Consider the following 20,565-nt stretch of genomic DNA (forward strand, 5'->3'; position numbering starts at 1 on the left):
AGCTGGTAACACCTTGAAAAGACAGACTTATTTCTTATATACCTTCTGATCAAAGTACACAACACCAATAGCCAAACTGTGGAAGGGGCCAAGATGCCCTTCAGCAGATGAATGGATAAAGGAGATGTGGTCCATATATACAATGGAATACTACTCAGCCATCAGAGAGGATGAATACCCACCATTTGCATCAACATGGATGGGACTGGAGGGGATTATGCTAAGTGAAGTAAGTCAAGCAAAGAAAGACAATTATCATATGGTTTCACTCATCAGTGGAACATAAGGAATAGCAGGGAGGACCACAGGGGAAGGGAGGGAAATCGGAAGGGGGACAAATCAGAGAGGAAGATGAACCATGAGAGACCCTGGACTCTGGGAAACAAACTGAGGGTTACAGAAGGGAGGGGGTGGGAGTTGGGGTAACTGGGTGATGGGTATTAAGGAGGGCATGTGTGGTGATGAACACTGGGTGCTATATGCAACTAATGAATCGTTGAACACTACATCAAAAACTAATGATGTACTATATGTTGGCTAACTGAACATAATAATAAAAAACGTACACAACACCATCTATGAAGAGGTCTTGCTCCCCAAAAATCAAACCTGAATCTGAACAAGCCATGGGATCCAACCACCAATTTTCATGAAGAACAGAAAGTTGTGGAACATGGAGAAAGACATGACAGGAAGGCAGTCAACAAAATTCAGACTACAGAAATGCTACAGCAAAAATGACTTTGCTTCTTCAACAAAAAATTACTAGGACAAAAAGAGCCAGTCAGGGAAGCTATAGAATAAAAAAGATTTAAAGGCACACAAACCAAGGACAAAGTATGGACCTTGTTTGAATCCATTTATAGGACCTAAATATTCTATAAAAGTTTTTTTTAAGTAACATTTCTAGAACAATTAGGGAAATGTTAACATTGAATAACTGATAAAAACTACTAGTTTGGGTATTTTATATAGATCAGGAGCTGACTCAAATGGATTAGTTCCTTTCCTGATGAGATGACATCTTTTTTTTCCTTTTTTTTTCCTTTTTTGATTGAAATGTATTTGACATATAACGTTGTGCAAATTTAAGGTGTACAACATGTTAATTTGATACATTTGTATAGCGTACTATGATTACCATTGTGGCGATAATCAGCACCTCTATCTTGTTGTGTAATGATCCTTTCTTTTTAGTGGTTAGAATCATTATGTTCTAGCTCTTACAAATTTGATGATTATAATACTGTAGTCTATATCCACTTGACCATGAAGTAGATCTCTAGGGCTTATTTACTATTTGTTGCAAGGAGACAACATAATTAGACATATGAGGGTAGAAGGAAATATTTTTGTTATATTTATTAGGCCTTTTAAATATAAAAATATAATTAAAAAGTAAAATGTAAATAAAATGTAAAATAAATATAAATAAAAATAAAATTATTTATAATCCTACCATTTGCATAACTAGTTGTTATATTTTCAGAAAATTATGCATATATCAGCATATGCGTATAATTATTTATTTTCCTTTTGTGGTTGTGCGTGTATATATACTTTTGAAATATATCCTTTTCTTAAGATTTATTTATTTATTTCAGAGCGAGAGAGCACAGGGTTAGGGAGGAAAGGGAAGAGGGAGAGGGAGAGAGGGAATCTCAAGCAGACTCCCCACTGAGCGCAAAGCCCATGCACAGGGCTCGATCTCACCACCCTGAGATCAGGACCTGAGCCAAAACCAAGAGTTAGATGCTTTAACCAACTGAGCCACCCAGGCACCCCTGAAATATATCCTTTTTATGTACACTAAACATCTACCCTATAATACATATTGTAGTATAACATTGCTCTTTCCCTCACCTTGTCTTCATAATATCTTAGAAATCTTTTCATATCAGAATGTAGATCTGCCTCATTTTTTTTAAATTGTTGTACTGTGAATTTACCATAATTTATTTACATGCTCCCCTATTGCGTGCAAATTATTTTTTATTTTATGTGATATAATGAGTCTCCTTGTAAGTACATCTTGTTATAATTTTTCAAGTGTATCCATAGTGAAAGTTCCTGGCAATAAAATTACAGGGTCAAAAACCATGTGGGCTTTTTTGGTTTTGTTTCATTTTGTTTTTGAAGAGATATTTCTGAGGTGTCTTCAAAGGAGTTTTCACCAAATTACTCTCCATCAGAGCATAAGAGAGTGCCCATTTCTCCATATCCTCACCAACCGTGCTCTCATCAAACCTTATGGAAGTGTTCTCACTTGGATACATTAAGGAATAGAAGGCATACGTGCTTATTTGGACTGTAAATTCTCCCCCTCTAAATTTATAGCAGAGCGAATTTAGACTGTCGTCTCAAGTTGGTTCCAGTGTTATCCAAACCATTAATCTTTCTTTACCTCAGCTTGTCATTCATGCTGTGGCATTTCAGTTAAATACACACACACACACACACACACACACACACACACACACACACACACACACACACACACACACACACACCAACAGCTGGGTGTAGTTTTTGTAAACTATTGAAATCAGACTTTTGCAAACCTTGGGTTTTCTGTGTTGTCATGGCAAATGAATTAGGTGAAATAATACTGTGGTTTTTTATGTATTTCACATTGGATGTACTTTGGAAAATTACTACAGAGCCACGAGAGGAGCAATATGATGGCCACTGCTCCAAAGGCAGGTTTTAAAATTCAGATCTGAACTTAACAGTTGGAACAGTATACCCTAACCTCCTCTTGACCCATTCCTGAGGGATCTCTTCTCACAAGAGGTAGTGCCTTTCCTAAACTGTGAAAAGCCTGCTGTGAGCACACCCTTTCCAGAGTCTGAAAAACACAGATTAATTGTTCTAACCTTTGAGTGCATAGGACAACATTGGTTCTTTTTTTTTCTTGTAATCTTTTTATTTTTTTATTATTATGTTATGTTAATCACCATACATTACATCATTAGTTTTTGATGTAGTGTTTCATGACTCCATTGTTTGTGCATAACCCCCAGTGCTCCACGCAGAACGTGCCCTCCTTAATACCCATCACCAGGCTAACCCATCCCCCACCCCTCTCCCCTCTAGAACCCTCAGTTGGTTTTTCAGAGTCCATCGTCTCTCGTGGACAACACTGGTTCTTAAAAATTCTTCTATGGATGCCTGGCTGGCTGATGATCGGAAATGTCCCACCATTGGAATGAGAATACCCTAGAGGCATACAAACTGAATTTTGGGAGTTGACTCAAAGGGCATTTAAATAACTATTCTATTCCCTGGCAGGATTTTATTATAAGCTTTGGATGCTTTTTCTTTTATGAACTATATTGGTCACTGCTCATACAGCATGTAGGTTAACCGTGTGGATTTAGATGCAGTCCTGCTTCCACAACTTCCTAACATATGATTCTTGAACAAATATATAACCTCTCTACACCATAATCCTTTCTTTCCCTACTCACTGTCATTTTTTAAAAAAGAACAACTTTATTGAGGTGTATTTTACATGTCATAAAATTCACCCATTTCAAGGGAACAATTCAATGATTTTATGGAGTGGTGCAGTAATTGATATAAATCAATATATGGATATTTTCATCCTTTCAATAAGATTGCTTTTACCCATTAAGGGTTAATCCCCATTCCCACCCTGAGTCCCAGGCAACTACTAATCTAGTTTCTGTATCTCTACTTTTGCTTTTTTCTGGCAATTTCATATAAATTAAATTATAAATAAGTCATCTCTTATGTCTGGCTTCTTTTCAAGTAGCTTAATGTTTATGAGGTTCATCCATGTTGTAGTCTGTGCTAGTAGATCATTCCTCTTTTAGTGCTGAATAGTATTCCACTGTATGAATGTATCACATTTTGTCCATTCACCAGTTAACGGACATTTAGCCTTTCTTCAGTTTTTGGCAGTTCTGAATAATGCTGCAATGAATGTTTGTGTACAAGTCTTTGCATGGAAATACGTTTTTATTTCTCTTGGTTAGATAGCTAGGTGAAATGGTAATATTATGTTTAACTTTTTGAGAGACTCACAAACCGTTTTCCAAAGTGATTGCACCATTTACTTTTTCACCCGCAGCGTATCAGAGTTCCCTTTTCTCAGCATCCTAAACCAACACTTACCACCTCTTATTTATTATAGCCATTCAGATACGTGTGACATTTATGATTTTAATTTCCACTTTTCTGATTCCTAATGATGCTGCCCGTCTTTTCATCTGTATTCTCCTTAGTGAAATATCTATTTGTAGCTGGGTCCATTGTTTGTTTGGGTTGTCTTATTATTGAGTTGTAATAGTCCTTTGTAAATTCTGGATATAATTCCTTATTGAGTATATTTTTTGCAAATATTTTTCCCCGGTCTGCTACCTGCCTTTTCATTCTCTTAATGGTGCCTTTTGAGGTGCAAAAGTTTTGAATTTTGATAATGTCTAATTCATCAATTTTTTAATGGACTTTGCTTTCGTATTGTATCTAGGAATCTTTTGCCTCTTCTTATGTCTCAAAGATTTTATCCTATGTTTTATTCTAAACATTTTATTGTATTTGCACTTACATTTATGTCTAGGACCCATTTGAGTTAACTGTTTTATATGGTGTGGTCTAATTTCATCATTTTTGGAAGTGGATAGCTAACTGTCTCAGCATCATTTGTTAAACCAACTCTCCTTTCCCAGCACCTTTGCCAAAAATCAAGTGACTATGAAGCTTTATCTCTGGACTCTTAATTCTCTTCCACTGATACATAGGTCAATATGCCAGTACCACACTGTCTTAATAACTATAGCTTTATAGGACATGTAGAAATTGGAAAGTCAAAGTCTTATTTTCTTCCTCTTCAAAATTTTTTTGGTTATTCTAGATGTTTTGCATTTCCTTGTAAATTTTAGGAGCTGCCTGTCAACTTATGCAAAAGCAAAAAGCCTGTTGGGAATTTGATAGGGATTGCACTGACTCTATAAATCATTTTGGGCATAATTGACATCTTAACAATATTTGAGTTTTCCAATCCATGAACATGGAGTAGTCTTTAGTTATTTAGATCTTCTTTAATTTTCTTAAGCAAAGTTTTATAATTTTCTGTGTAGGGGTCTTGCACAAGGTTCCTAAATTTATTCCTAAGCATTTTATTCTTTTTGAAACTTTAATGAATGCAACCATATTCTTTATTTCATTTTCATAGTGTTCATCACTTATTTAGAAAAATGCAATTGATTTTTGTATACTGATCTAGTATCCTGCAACCTTGCTGTTTTATTTATTCTAATAGTTTTTTGTGTGTGTGGTTTTTTACGATTTTCTATATGCTGAATCATGTGTGTGATTAAAGGTAGTTTTGTTTCTTTCCAATATGGATGTCTTTTACTGATTTATTATTATTATTTTCTTTTGGCTAATTACACTGGCTAGAACCTACAGTACTATATTCAATAGAAGTGAGAGCAGATGATCTTGCTTTGCTTCTGATCTTACAGGGAAAGCCTTCAGTCTTTCTCCATTAAGTATGATGGTTACTGTAGGTTTTATCACAGATGCCCTTTATCAGATTGAATAAACTCTCTTTTATTCCAAGTTTGTTGAGTTATTAAGAGTTTTATCATGAATGAGTGTTTTGTGGAATGCTTTTCCTGTATATAATGGGATGATCTTATGTTTTTTCCTTTAATTATTAATATTATGTATTACATTAATTGATTTCCAGGTGTTAGTCTCATTTGGTCCTGGTGTAGAATTTTTTAAATATGTTGATGGACTTGAATTGCTAATTTTTTGAGAGTTAAACCTGAATTCTTATGATCAGTAAAAATGGAGATATTGCAGTAACAATTAAATACAATACATAATACATAATAATAAATACAATAATACACATAAAGTACCTAGCATGGTATCTGACACATAGTAAAAAGTCCAATTAGTGAGCATGATGTGGCTTATATCATTGGCAGTAAATGTCTTCATATGACATTTCATCTTATGAAATAATGGGAAATAACTGCATAAAATTAATCTGCTTAATACCAGAGCTATATTACATTCGTGGGTGGAAGAAGAAAGGTAATTAAAATAAGAGCTAACATTTACCTATTGCAAGCTATCTTCCAAGCTCTGTTTTAAGTACTTAATATGTATTAATTCACTTCCCAATTGCCCTGTGAGGTTTGTACCATTGTAGATGGGGGTGTTGAGGGCTCATGTAACTTCTTCCAGTTATAAAGACATTAAAGGGAAGAGCTGGGATTTGGACACGAGCAGTCTGGCCCCAAGACCATGTTCTTTACCACTATGTTATGTGCCATGCTTTATGCTAATTACTTTACAAATGTTATACCTAATATACTCTTTGCCACATGGTGCATAAAATTACTACCAATGTGCAGATAACCTGAGTTTAAAAGATTTGCTCCAAATTCACATGTGATATTTAAACCCAGACCTATCTGACATTTATTTATTTATTTATTTATTTAAGTAGGCTCCATGCCCAGTGTGAAGCCCAGTGCAGGGCTCAAACTCACAACCATGAGATCAAGACCTGAGCAAGATCAAGAATTGGATCCCTAACCTACTGAACCAACCAGGCACCCCCATATATTTTCTAACTGTATTTTTCTTAAGTGTGTTTTTAATTGATTCTTTGATGAATCAATCAATATACTTTTTCTCCAAAACCTGAATGCTTTTAGAAGCAGTAACTAATATCAGTAACTCATCTCCTTTGTTTTTCTAGATAATGATATTAGAACCGACCCTTGCTAAGGTAGAGTCTGAATGAAGATTTGGCACAACAGTTCTGCAATAGGCAGCAGGTTCTCCTAGTGTCACGATTTACAAGTTTTTTTGACTGCAAACCATAGGAAGAAATATATTTTTCATCACAATCTAGTAGATATACTCACAGAGACATACATATTCACAAAACCAAAAGTTTCATAAGTGATGTTTTTTTTCTATGCTATTCAATCTATTTTATTTCTTTAAAAAAAAAGTGTTTGTTAGAACCAACCAAACTGATTTCATAACCCATTAATAGTTTATAAGCCACAATTTGAAAAATGTTGCATTGGAAATATTTTAGATCTCTTCCAATGCTCAGATTCAGATTTATCTCAAGATGGCTTCCATGAGACAGCTTCAAGCATGAGTGACTTCTTCGAACTTAGTTGGTAATCATACTAATTTATAAGAATAGACTCAAAATGGATGAAAGACCTAAATGTGAGACAGGAATCCATCAAAATCCTAGAGGAGAACACAGGCAGCAACCTCTGTGACCTTGGCTGCAGCAACTTCTTGCTAGACACATCTCCATAGGCCAGGGAAACAAAGGCAAAAATGAACTATTGGGACTTCATCAAGATTAAAAGCTTTTGCACAGCAAAAGAAACAGTCAACAAAACCAAAAGACAACTGACAGAATGGGAGAAGATATTTGCAAATGTCTTATCAGATAAAGGGCTAGTATCCAAAATCTATAAAGAACTTATCAAACTCAACACCCAAAGAACAAATAATCCAATCAAGAAATGGGTAAAAGACAAGAACAGACATTTCTGCAAAGAAGACATCCAAATGGCCAACAGACACCTGAAAAATGCTCCACATCATTCAGCGTCAGGGAAATACAAATCAAAACCACAATGAAATACCACCTCACACCAGTCAGAATGGCTAACATTAACAAGTTACAAAATGACAGATGTTGGCAAGGATGTGGAGAAAGGGGAACCCTCTTACACTGTTGGTGGGAATGTAAGCTGGTGGAGCCACTCTGGAAAATACTATGGAGGTTCCTCAAGAAGTTAAAAATAGAGCTACCCTATGACTTAGCAATTGTACTACTGGGTATTTACCCCAAAGATATAAATGTAATGATCCAAAGGGGCACTTGTATACCTGTGCCCCAATGTTTATAGCAGCAATGTCCACAATAGACAAGCTATGGAAAGAGCCCAGATGTGCATCCACAGATGAATGGATAAAGAAGATGTGATATATATATATGTCTCTCTCTCACACACACACACACACACACACACACACACACACACACACACACACGGAATACTATGCAGCCATCAAAAATGAAATCTTGCCATTTGCAATGACATGGATGGAACTAGAGGGTGTTATGCTAAGCAAAATAAGTCAATCAAAGAAAGACATGTATCATATGATCTCACTTTTATGCGAAATTTAAGAAACAAAACAGAGGATCATAGGGGAAGAGGAAAAAAGAAGACAAAATCAGAGAGGGAGACAAACCAAGAGAGACTCTTAAATATAGGAAACAAACTGAGGGTTCCTGGAGGGGGGGGAGGTGGGGGGATGGGGTAGCTGGGTGATGGACATTAAGGAGGGCATGTGATGTGATGAGCACTGGGTGTTAGGTAAGACTGATGACTCACTGACCTCTACCTCTGAAACCAATAATACATCATATGTTAATTAACTGAATTTAAATTAAAAAAACAGATCTGGTTGTTCTTAAAAAAAAAAAAAGAATAGAACCTAAGGAATGTATGTATATCACACACACCCAAAGCTTGTATTTTAACCTTTTTCTTTCTTTAGTTCATTTATTAATTTGTTATTTTTTTTCTGCAGCTATTTGTAGAGGCTACATTTCAGGCAGTATATAAGTGCTCAGGAGTCAAGGATGAGTAAAAGCTGGCATGCATCCTGGTAGCATAGTGGGAATGAAAACAGTTAAGCCAAAAGCACACAAGAAAATATTTTCAAATTATGCTAACTTCTGTGAACAAGAATATGGCATTGTATGTAACAAGGTGACCTGATTTAATACGGAGTATTAGAAATATCTCTGTGAGAAGTGTCACTTGGGCTGAGGGTGAAAGATGAAAAGAACCGGGCAGTGGACAGCATCGCAAACATAGGCACGGGCCACACCACATAGCAGTCTTCTAAGGCTGGAGAGAGCAAGAATTACTAGATAAGGGATGGAAGAGATCTAAAGTTAAGTCTGAAAAAGTAAACAGAGACAGGCCATACAGGATCCTATAGACCATGGAAAGAGGTGAAAGGGTTTTATGTGGCTGGACGATACAAGGCTCACAGTGTAAAAATATAACTGGGGTGTGTAGAAAGGACTGGAGAGGTCCAAGATTATCCAGAGAAAGCTATGAATAGCTACAACCATAGTCTGGGTCAAACATGATGGAACAGGGTGGAATACATGGTAGTCTTCTGTTGATTATCTCTTATCCTACTGAGCACACTGCATTGCATCTCATAGGCACTGGGACCAGGCTTAGTATTTTTGGAGCTGTTAGCTAAGAAATAAAAGTCATGGAAATGCAACAGTGAGTCTCTGTGATAAATGGACAAGGTATAAGGAAGCTCTTACTCTTTTATCAATAAATATCAGACTATGGTATGAACTTGCATGTTCTAGTTATCACCGAACTATATTAGGCCCACATATTTTACTGGATTTGGTTCTGTATAATCAAATACTTATCTTCCCCTTCTCTGAGAGTTTTTAAGATATGTATAAAGGGCTTCAGATCTGATGTGCTGAAGGAGAAAAATGATTCTTAATAGCCAAACCTGGCCCCATATTAAATAAATTTGTATTCATACTGGACAAGGGAAGCATGTTGTCTCTTGCCTGGGCTTCTTCTTTCTTTGATTAATAATCCCTTGCATGGCAGAACACTGTTGTTAACTTGCCTATGACTGACACCTTTATCTATCTGTTCTTGGAATAAAAATAGCTTCACTCAAGTCTCAGTAAAAATGGTTGTTCATCAGGGCAAATTTAATAATACCATTGCCCCTCCTTAGAGTTCAGTGAAGATGGGACAGGAGTCCTCTGGTATGTCGCCAGGTTTCTGACCTCCCATGGGAGCTGAACGCAGTCAACAGCTGCCCTGTATGCTCGCTTGGTCTGCCTAGGCTGTTTGCCTTGACATCTCTTCTTTTTGTGATACCCAAGCCTCCCCCATATCACCACTCCTACCCCACTTGCCACCAATCCGAAGAGACCTCACTCATCCCCTGAGGGATCATTAGCTGAAAGCAGCCAAAGGTACAACAGGTCCCAGGCATGATTACATGTTTTTTAGCACATCGTTGCTTACTGAAAGACCTTTAAAACACAACAAATATAATGCGCAGTAGTGCAGAGGGAAATTTGTGAACCAAACAGCCTGGGTCCAGGAAATTTTTCTGGTGCCCATTAAACCTATGGCAGGGATGACCAGCCAGTCATCACACTGGAGGTGAAGAATATCATTTCCAGAAGATAACACCAAAAATGTATTCATTGTCAGATTTTTAAAAAGCACCTCCTGTGTTTCTGTCTAAACTCCCCCAAGGGCTTCATTTCTGTCATCTTCTATGTGAATCAGTCTTCAGTGATAAGCAAAATTTTATTCATTGGACAAGTAAGCATCAGGGACTGTTAGTCTTCGTTAGAATGTTACTGCCTCAGATTAATGATTCATTGAATTTCTCTTGTTTCTTTTCCTTGCAAGTCCCCACCTTCTCCTTTAGCACAATGATTGTTATAAAGACGAAAAAATACTAAGTACAGTTCTTCAGTTATTGATAGTCTACATTTCTTTCCTGAGCAAAGAATTTGTCACCAGGAATTAGTTTGCATCCCTGGGCACTGCTCAAAGACACTTAATTCTTTGATTCAAATAAAAGTTTAAAATGTGATCTCAGGGACATTATGTCAAAAGAAACATGTCAAAACAGTGCTGATTCAGAGAGCATTATTGTGCCTAGAAATCATGTCTTTGCTTTGAAAGAACAAAATAAATCATAGCAGCAGGAATGCATTTTTTTTTACAAGAGGCTCTCTGCAAACAGCAGAGGCCAGTTCTGCTCTTCTGTGTCTCATTTACCCTTCCCATCTCTCCACCCCATGCTCCCTCAAGTGTGAAGTCCATGCTTGATCGTACGAAACTCTTCAATGTCACCCCAATGCCTACAGACTTGTGAACAGGCACCTGTCATGGGATCTGCCCTGTGTTCGTCTCTAGGCTCAAGCTTCCCCTTCATACCTGTTGTCGTTTTTAGAGCAAACCCAAACTATTTTCCTTTCTCCACTCACGCTATGTTCTTTCCCATGTCTGTGCTTAGTGCAGGCTATTTTTGTCTATCAAATCTTACTTTGGGACCTGGAGAACTCTTCAGCTCTACCATGTTTTAGGTGTTTGACTTTGTGCCTATTACTTCACCTGGCCTTGATTTCCTCATTTCTAAAGTGGGAGCTTAAAAGCAGCATTTGGGGGCCCATGGGGTGCCATTTGTAGAGGGCTTCAGCACCTGCCCCAGAGAAGAGGCTCAATGGAGACATCAGTGACACTAGCTTTATTTTGTGGTTATTACTGTCACCATCCTTCAAAATGTAACTCAGGTCTCGCTTCTGCTGAGAAGCTTTCCCTTACCTCCCCATCCCAAAGTGAATTACTTCCTTGTACTATGCATTTTTTTATTGCCCTTTTGTATCTTTTTCTTATCATTAATGTGGTACATGATTTGTTATAAGGTTGCTGGGCAATGAAGTTGATCATGTGGAAAAATGGGAATGAGAATGGTTCAAGGACGCCTCATAATTCATATTTTATGGACCTCCTGCGGTAGTGTGGTTAGGATATGATGGTTAATGGTACGTGGACGAGTGGGATTTTCTTTAGTTCCTGAGCTTTATAGCTTTGTAAGCTAATAGTTATTGAGTGCTTACTATATGTCAGGCAAGACATTAAATGTTCTATTTGTTCTTTACTATGACCAAATGTGGTAGGCATTCTTATTATTCCCCTTCACACATGTGGAAACTGAAGGTCCAGGATCATAGAGCAAAGATAGACCATCTGCAACCAAAGCTTGAACTCTTTGCTAAAGAACACTCTGTTCTGATCTATGAGGTGTCATTTGCCTCTGGGACGCTGTAGTGTGTAAATGTATTTAATATACTTTCATTTCTAACTCTATTCCAGGTACTCCTTCCAAGATGAGGAGGATATGTTCATGGTAGTGGATCTCCTGCTGGGCGGGGACCTGCGTTATCACCTGCAGCAGAATGTCCGTTTCCAGGAAGATACCGTGAAGCTCTTCATCTGTGAGCTGGCCATGGCCTTGGACTACCTGCAGAGCCAGCGCATCATCCACAGGTCAGTTAGGTCCAAGGGGACAGCCTTGCACTGAATGTACAGGAGAGAATTCACAACCTGGTGCATTCAACAAGTTCTTGTTGAACATGACAGGTAATCCTCACTGAACTCTTGCAACAGTCCCTTAAGGTAGTCTTATTGTCCCTCTTATGAGGATTTAAAAAAAATGAGCCCATTGAGCTTAATTTGCTTAAAGTCACAGTTAGTAAACAATAATACCAGAATCAATGAGTATTGGCACTAGACAAAGAAAAGGTGACATACAAGAATGTATCTCCTTCACTTGTGGAATCTGTGTTAAATGAAACAAAGAAATAACACAAGTAGCTATAAACCCTAACGGACAATAGACAGAAAAGGATAATACTTTAATTTGTAAAGGTATCGGTAGGTGGGGTGCTTGGGTGCCTCAGTCGGTTGGGTGTCCGACTCTTGATTTCAGCTCAGGTCGTGATCTTGGGGTTGTGGGATCAAGCCCTGTGTCAGGCTCTGCACTCAGCATGGAGTCTGCTTCACATTTTCTCTCCCTCTCCCACTCCCTCCCACTCATTCTCTCCCTCTCTCAAATAAATAAATAAAATCTTTAAAAAAAGATATTGGTAGGGTTTTTTTGTTTGGTTTTTATTTAAATTCTAGTCAGTTAACATATAATGTAATATTGGCTTCAGGAGCAGAATTTGTGTGATGTAAAGATATTGGTACTTTTAATGATGATTTCCTATACAGTATCTCAATCTCTATAATAATATGTGATAAGTGATCAGAGTAGGTATAGTTGGACCATGTTAAATATGAGAAAACTCTCATTTGGAGATACTAATTATCATCCAGCGTATTTATGAGAATTTTTTTATTAAGTTTCTAATTTAATTTCAGTATAGTTAACATGTAGTCTTATATTAGTTTCAGGTGTATGATATAGTGATTCAGCAATTCTGTACATTACTCAGTGCTCATTAGATAAGCGCACTCCTTAATCCCCTTCACCTATTTCACCCCCCCATCAACCTCCCCTCTTGTAACCATCCATTTATTCTCTATAGTTAAGAGTCTGTGTCTTCGTTTGTCTCTTTCTCTCTCTTTTTTTCCTTTTGCTTATTGTTTTGTGTCTTAAATTTCATGTATGAGAGCAATCATATGGTATTTGTCTTTCTCTGACAGACTTATTTCACTTAGCATTATACTCTCTACCTCCATCTATTTCATCGTATTGGAAGTCCTAGCCACACCAAGCAGACAACAAAAAGAAATAAAAGGCATCCAAATTGGTAAGGAAGAAGTAAAACTTCCACTATTTCTGGATGACATGATAATACATAGAGAAAACCCTGAAGACTCCACCAAAAAGTACTAGAACCGATTCAGTAAAGTCAATAAACCTAGGTCTCTCTGAACCCAAAGTCATAGCTCTGTCTACTATAGCAACTCGCATTCATTACACATATGAAATATATGCATTAAGTACACATCATTAAGTGAAAAATCAACACATGTGAGTCTGCCACTGTCTTATTTCTAATCTTTGAAGAATTTGCTAGGTTTTTAAGTATGTTTACATCTTTACAGTGTAGTAAAAATTTGGCCAAATAAAATATTTGCCAACCATTAAGTTGATGCTTACCTAAAATTTATCTAGATTAGTACAGAGCCTGTGGGTGAAGATATAGCATCATAATTTATAGATTCTTTGTGCAGGCACTATGGAACAATCTGTGTGTGTGGAGGGGGGGGGGGCCTTGACCCTGTATACTTATATGCTCATTGTTTAATTTCCTGTCTTTTGGAGGACCTATTTGTTGTGGAAGCATGCTATTCAGGCAACATATGAACGGAAAGCAGACCAGTTAATCATGTAGGATCTTGGAAGTAAATGAACACACCTGGTGTTTTGTCAGTAACTGGGAACCCTGTTCCCAAGCAGTCTTTCTCCCATACTGACTTTCTGGTCCCCCACAGTTCTTTCTAAGGAGAAACTTTCCTATTTGTAGTCTATGGTGTCCCTCTCAGGGTATTCATGCTCACTCATCTGACCCAAGATTGCCAACCCACAATCCGGCTGGGTTGCTGACACTCCGGATCTCAAAAAGGAGGCAGGTACTATGAGAAGTTCGCATGGCTACAAGTACCTTTCAACTTTCTTCTTTCCCTGTTTGAATCTGGGCCCCTGCCTTCTTTCTCTGGGCTTCATTTTTTCTGCCCTATGCTTAGAAGTGTGTTCAAAAAGGAATTCAGGAGGGGAAAAAAAACAGAAAAGTCAACACAATTTGTACCCCAAGGAGCTTGCTAACACCAGGCATCGCTGTCCATTCCTTCCTCCCTTGCTCTCTGTTGCTCTCATCACCATTCTGCCACTTAAATAAGAAACTAAGGATTAACTTTCTGCCTCTTGGCCTTTACACACAATTATTACTTCATTCCCATTCTCAGAAGAGCCTCTTTGTACTCAAGTGTCTCCTCACCGCGGCAAATGAAGGCAAACTCAGTGACATTCTGAGCATGGTGTTAAAATGAGAGGACATCTTCTTGGGGTCAGAAAATAATGCAGGTGTATTTCTGTTGTCTATAAGGCCCCACTGCACTTCCCATGTGTTATGTATGTGTATATATGTATATATGTATATATACATACATATACGTATGTATTTTTTAAAGAATTTATTTATTATTTGAGACAGAGAGAGAGAGCACAAGCTGGGGTGGGCAGAGGGAGAGGGAGAAGCAGGCTCCGCACTGAGCAGGGAGCCCCATGTGGGGCTCGATCCCAGGGCCCTGGCATCATGACCTGAGCTGAAGGCAGACGCTTAGCTGACTGAGCCACCCAGGTGCCCCACATGTGTTACATTTGATAGGCAACTGTAGCACTTTGTACCTCTCCTGAGGAGCTGTGACATGTTGACGAGCAATTACTTAATATCTGCTGCTCTACTACAGTGTAAACCTCAGGGGTTAGGGCCTTGTGCATTTTGCTTTTCACTGTATAACCAGCATGTAGTAAAAATATGAGGGAATGATTGACTAAAAGCCAGATTTACGAATAACAAAGAGAAAATTAAAACACAAGACATTAAAGCCAAGAATTTCAGACCTACCTTGGTCTTCACATGGAGTAACCATATAATTTTATCATCCAAACCAGACTACCCCTGAAAATGAAAGGAGTTGCTATTAATAATTATGCTTGGGCAACGAGCAAACCCATAAGTGTTCTGGAAAAAAATCAGGACATGTGTCAACATCATTAAGGCTTTTCAAGACAGTAGTGACCAAATAAACATGTTAATTGGGAGATTGCTTGGGTAATCATGGCTTTCTGCCTCCAGAGCACCAAATATCAAATTGAGAAGGTGTCAAGTGGCTTAAAACACAGAGACACAATAAAATAAGCTGTGTTCCTTTGTCTGAGGTGTTAAAAGGATAATAATGATGGCACTCCAAGGCTCTGGCTCACGGGGCAGAGTTAAAAGCATGAAGAGCAACAGGGAAGAAGAGAAGGCTTTCGAGTACTCTAATTCTCTTTTTAAAATCTTTCTTCAGGGGCACCTGGGTGGCTTAATCAGATAAGCGCCTGACTCTTGGTTTCAGCTCAGGTCTTGATCTCAGGGTCATGAATCGGCCCCACATCCACGCTTAGCATGTAGGCTGTTTAAGATTCTCTCTCCCCCTCTCTCTCTGTCCCTCTGTGCATGTTTGATTGGCCTCTCTCCCAAAAAAAAAAAAAAAAAAAAAAAACTGTCTTCAAAAAAATCCACAAAATTCATGCTAGATTTGATGGAATCTAGGATAACAAAACATCTTTCAGCTACTCAGAAAATTGGATTATAAGACATATCCTGAGTTCTGAGTTATTATAGTGTAAATGAAGAAAACAGAATCTATGAAATTCAGTAGCTTCCTAAGACAAGGAAAGACCATCTGCATATATAAAATGTGTGACTTCCTAATTTCAGGCACAAAACAACATTTTGTCTCTGGACATGGTAGAAGATTCAAAATCATCCCCATCAGTCAGCAAACGCGGAGCAGTGGCAGCGGTGGGCTGCCATTTACTGAGGGCTTCCCGGGGCCCAGGTGCTCTGCCGAGCAGTTGCAATTTATTTCATTTAATCTGCTCACAACCAGGAGGCTGAGGGTGTTACTGTCCCCATTTTACAGCCCAGGAAACTGGTTTAGAAAGATGAAGTAACTCGCCCGAGGTCGCATGGCTAACAAGTAGGTGAGGGGCATCAGTGAAGAAAATGCAGATGTCTTCACCATTCTCCACACTCGTGGTGGTCAGCATGGTTGTGGCTTGGGGGCGGGTGGGGGGGCGCTGTGGGACAAAGTGAGGCACGGCCCCTGCCTGCAGGCACTCAGTCTGGCGGCCCAGTTGAAGATGGTACATATGGAACCAACTGAAGAGAGAACAGCATACAACTAGACGCTAAATTGTGTGAGAAAGCCTGAAGTACTTCAGACAAGATGACGGTTTGGGGTGACAAAACAAAGTTTCTTGAGAGCTCGGAGGATTTATAAAGGGTTTTCATTCACACTATAATAACTCAGAACTCAGGATGTGTCTTATAATCCAATTTTCTGAGTAGCTGAAAGATGTTTTGTTATCCTAGATTCCATCAAATCTAGCTTCCTCTGACATAGACTGGACTCCTCTTTCTGCTCTTGTTGTGAAAACCCTTTATAAATCTAGAAGTACTCTGAAAGCACTCATTTATCTCCCTGTGTTACATAGAATGGTCTCTGTTTTTAATTTTTTCTTCACGTTGACTTTCCTGTCAGCAGTGTCTACTTATTTTTTTAAATACCATAAATCCTGTTTCTTTCATAAATTCCAAGCAAGACATAAAGGGGGTTTGTTTTATTTTGTGGACCTTTTTTTTAACCCATTGACTTTAATTTTTGGTAGTTTCCTAAATGTGTAGAATATTTAGCCGCTTGTCCTTAACTTTAGAAACGTCCTTTTCTACAGTTGTTGTGAAAGACACAGGATTGCACACTAAGCATTAATTTTGGATTGTGTAATTGAACACTTTTCTTAGCAAGATGTCAAACATTTTTCTATGAAGACAGCTTGAAAATCAGCATAGTTTCCAAGTGATGGCCAGTTTCTAGTTCTAGTAACTTACATTTAATTAGGGAGTAGAGATTTTAAGATGTAGACACAGTGATTATTTGCTTTTATGAAGAAAACAAGGAAAATGAAACCCGTTAGAATCCTTCCTGCAGAGATAGTACTATTTGATTTGTTGATTGCCACAGTCTCTCCAGTGACTAATGTGATAGAAAGTAATGATTAGGGCCCAAAGACAAATTTGTATTCCCTCCCTGGTCAGATGTTAAAGAAGCCTCAATTACAAATCCACGCGAATGAGGCAGATTGAAAGAGTGAAAGAGTCAGTTATCCTGGACCAAAATGCTATTTGCGAAGGAATGTTTGATCGGTTTTTTTCCTCTTTGTAAGAATTACCCCGCTCTCAAGTTATATATATATATATGTATATATTCCCTGCTTTCCGAATCCTATAGGAACGCGATGAAACTCTAATGAGGCAATTTGTAGGGATAACTGCAGTACAACAGAGAGCTGCAAACATTTCATCTCCAGCTGATTCCAGATGCATTGAAGGAGGAAAAAAAGAAAATGTATGATTTCCCAAAATAGACAGGATGGTATTGTTATTCGTCACCTTTGTCTTCTTGGCTATCATCGCAGGAACCAATAACTGACGCTCAGGTTCATCTCAGACCCTCCAGAAAGAGACACATAGGAACTAGTTTTCCCACATTTGCTCTTGGACTGAAGTAGCTACTTGCAAGACGTTGCTATCATTCTTCTAGAAATCAGCATTTCAATGGTGAAGAAAAATCTTAGGGACAATGCCTCTACTATAAATATTCATTCAACAGCTGGCTCTTGAGCACCTCGTTGCTAGACGGTGTTCTTCGTGCTGATCTGCAGTGGGGAAAGGACAGACGACTGCCCTGTCATCCAGAGTTAATGACATCACAGCATGAAAGGGAGCCAAGGAAACATTTCAACATCCATATCAGAAAGGTGTTTTAATCCGGTGGCATGTAGTGTAAATAAAATCAGTGGTTACGTGTGTATCCCATCACACACGCGCAAACGCACGCACGCACTCATTTGCATCTTCACAATGGTTATATTCATGCTTCTAATTTGGAGCCCCTGGATCACAAGATTCTTTATCAAGTGCTGCCTCTCCCTCCTAAACTTAAGCTCTTATGGGTGGAGCACCTCACTCATGTTCTTAATCCCAGCACATAATCTAATCCAGAGTGGTTGCTGAATAAATCGATGACTGAACTAATGAACAAGGACAGTACAGACTTGTGATCCTTGGGTGAACGTAGCAGGTAAAGGGTACCGTGGGTGATGTTGTCTTCAGCAACTTTTTAAATTTATTCCAAACATTCCTGCTGTGTGCCCACAGCATGTGGAGCTCTGTGCTGCCTTTTCCTCCGTGGTGTATTAGTTTTTTATGCTATGCAAAAAATGACCACAAAGTGACTTAAAATAACACATGTTGATTATCTCGTAGTTCAGGTTAGGAGTCTAGGCACATCTTAACTGGGTTCTCTGCAAGGCTGCATTCAAGGTGTCGGCCAGGACTGGGTTCTCTCCTGCAGGCTGGCCTGGGCAAGAGTCAGCTTCCAACTTCAGTCAGGATGTTGGCAGAATTAATTTCCTTGTGGCTGTAGGACTTATGTTAGCTTGTTTTCTCAAATTCAGTGAGGAGAGCAAGAATCTAGAGCGAGTGTGCTAGAAAGGCAGAGTATATATCACTGAATAACCATTACATAATAGAACACAATAACAGGAGTGACATCTCATCAAATTTGTTACATAATGTTGGTTAGAATCAAGCCATATAATCAGCCCACATTCAGGGGCTGAGGATGATACAAGACAAGAACACCAGGAAGTGGGGATCATGGGGGTCACCTTGAGTCTGTCCTCTATAATTCCTCCGAGAAGTTGTACTACAACAGATTCTGATTTCCTCTATGACCTTAAACATAGCCGCAAACTTCCCTGTCAAGGAGGTTTGATGAAATGATCCGGAATGGTTCTTTCACACCTAAGAGTCTAGGATGGTTCCCTCTTAGCTCTGGTAGGATGCTCTTCAAAGTATGATTTCATTGTTTCTTTGCTCTTTACCACATACGCATTTCTCCCCAAGAAGGTTGTGTGACTGAAATGTACTGTCTGTGGGACCCCTGGGTGGCTCAGTTGGTTGAGCGTCTACCTTTGGCTCAGGCCATGATCTCGGGGTCCTGGGATGGAGCCCCGTGTCAGGCTTACTTGTGCTCCCTCTCTCTGACAAATAAATAAAATCTTAAAAGAAAAAATGTACTACCTGAAGACCATGTGACAGTGAGAAGTGATAAACAGCTGTTAGCGCAGTGACCAGTTAAGGTCTTCTTTGCTGTTGAGTTGCGAACCAAAAGTATTTGTTTCAACCAAGGTCTTTAGTTATTGTTACAGGCAGAGCTTTCCTGGCTGACATTTCACCTTTTTGTCTGACTCACACACACCATACTATCTTGAAAGTCATACTTCATTTTCCTGAGATGATAATGCATAGGGGAAAATGAGATCTTTCTGCAGCTAATCATTTTAGTCAGCAATTATTGAGTGACAGATGAATGAACTTGCCAACTCAGTGACACCCCCAGCTTTCTGAAGCCTGTGGGAGTTGTGTCATCTGGAGAGATGTTTTTCTAATTCCTGAAGGTGCCTACTCCTTTCTGTTCACCAACATTTTTTAACCATTTAATATAGTACGAAATACATAGATCATCTTCTTAATGACTTAAGAAGAGCTGTCATTTATTGTGCCTATACCAGTGGCCACCATGATAATAAGCATTTTGTATGTGTGGCCTAATTTGATAGTCCATGGTACCATGACAGGGTTGAATAATTTGCCTAATATCATAGTTAGTATACTAAGACCAGATTCAAAACTAGGATTATCTCAAAGATATCATATATCTGCTCTTGGTACAGGCTCCCTTATTTTTATTCATACAAAAATAATAGGCACCCTCAAGATCAGATGAGCTGTTTACTGCCATTTACCCAACAGCAACAAACATTGGTTTAGGTAAGTATTTTTAGTTGGTATGGGCTATGGGCTAAATTGCATCTCTCCCAAAAAGATATGTTCAAATCCTAAATCCAAGTATCTCAGAATGTGACCTTATTAGGAAACAGGCATATTTCCTAACCAGTTAGGCACTGGTTCAGTACACAGAGGTAATCAAGTAAAACTGGTTCATTACGGTGGCCCTACTCCAGTGTAACTGGTATTCTTATCAAAAGAGGATATTTGGGCACAGAGGGAGGATGATGTGAAGGACACAGGGAGAATGCCATGTC

The 20,565-nt window shown here is 38.6% G+C and overlaps 1 protein-coding gene across 1 annotated transcript in view; it reads left to right on the forward strand.

The window, feature by feature from the left end:
• Positions 1 to 20,565, forward strand: part of STK32A (serine/threonine kinase 32A) — a 121,153-nt gene that overhangs the window by 49,548 nt on the left and 51,040 nt on the right. Inside the window, exon 4 of the mRNA XM_028119126.2 lies at positions 11,991 to 12,164. Coding sequence (XP_027974927.2) covers positions 11,991 to 12,164 — 174 coding nt within the window. The remainder of the gene's footprint in view (positions 1 to 11,990; positions 12,165 to 20,565) is intronic.

The sequence above is a fragment of the Eumetopias jubatus genome, unplaced genomic scaffold (assembly GCF_037043125.1).
Source record: "Eumetopias jubatus isolate StellerSeaLion01/CBP00866 unplaced genomic scaffold, mEumJub1_p1.0 scaffold_5, whole genome shotgun sequence".
NCBI lineage: Eukaryota > Metazoa > Chordata > Mammalia > Carnivora > Otariidae > Eumetopias > Eumetopias jubatus.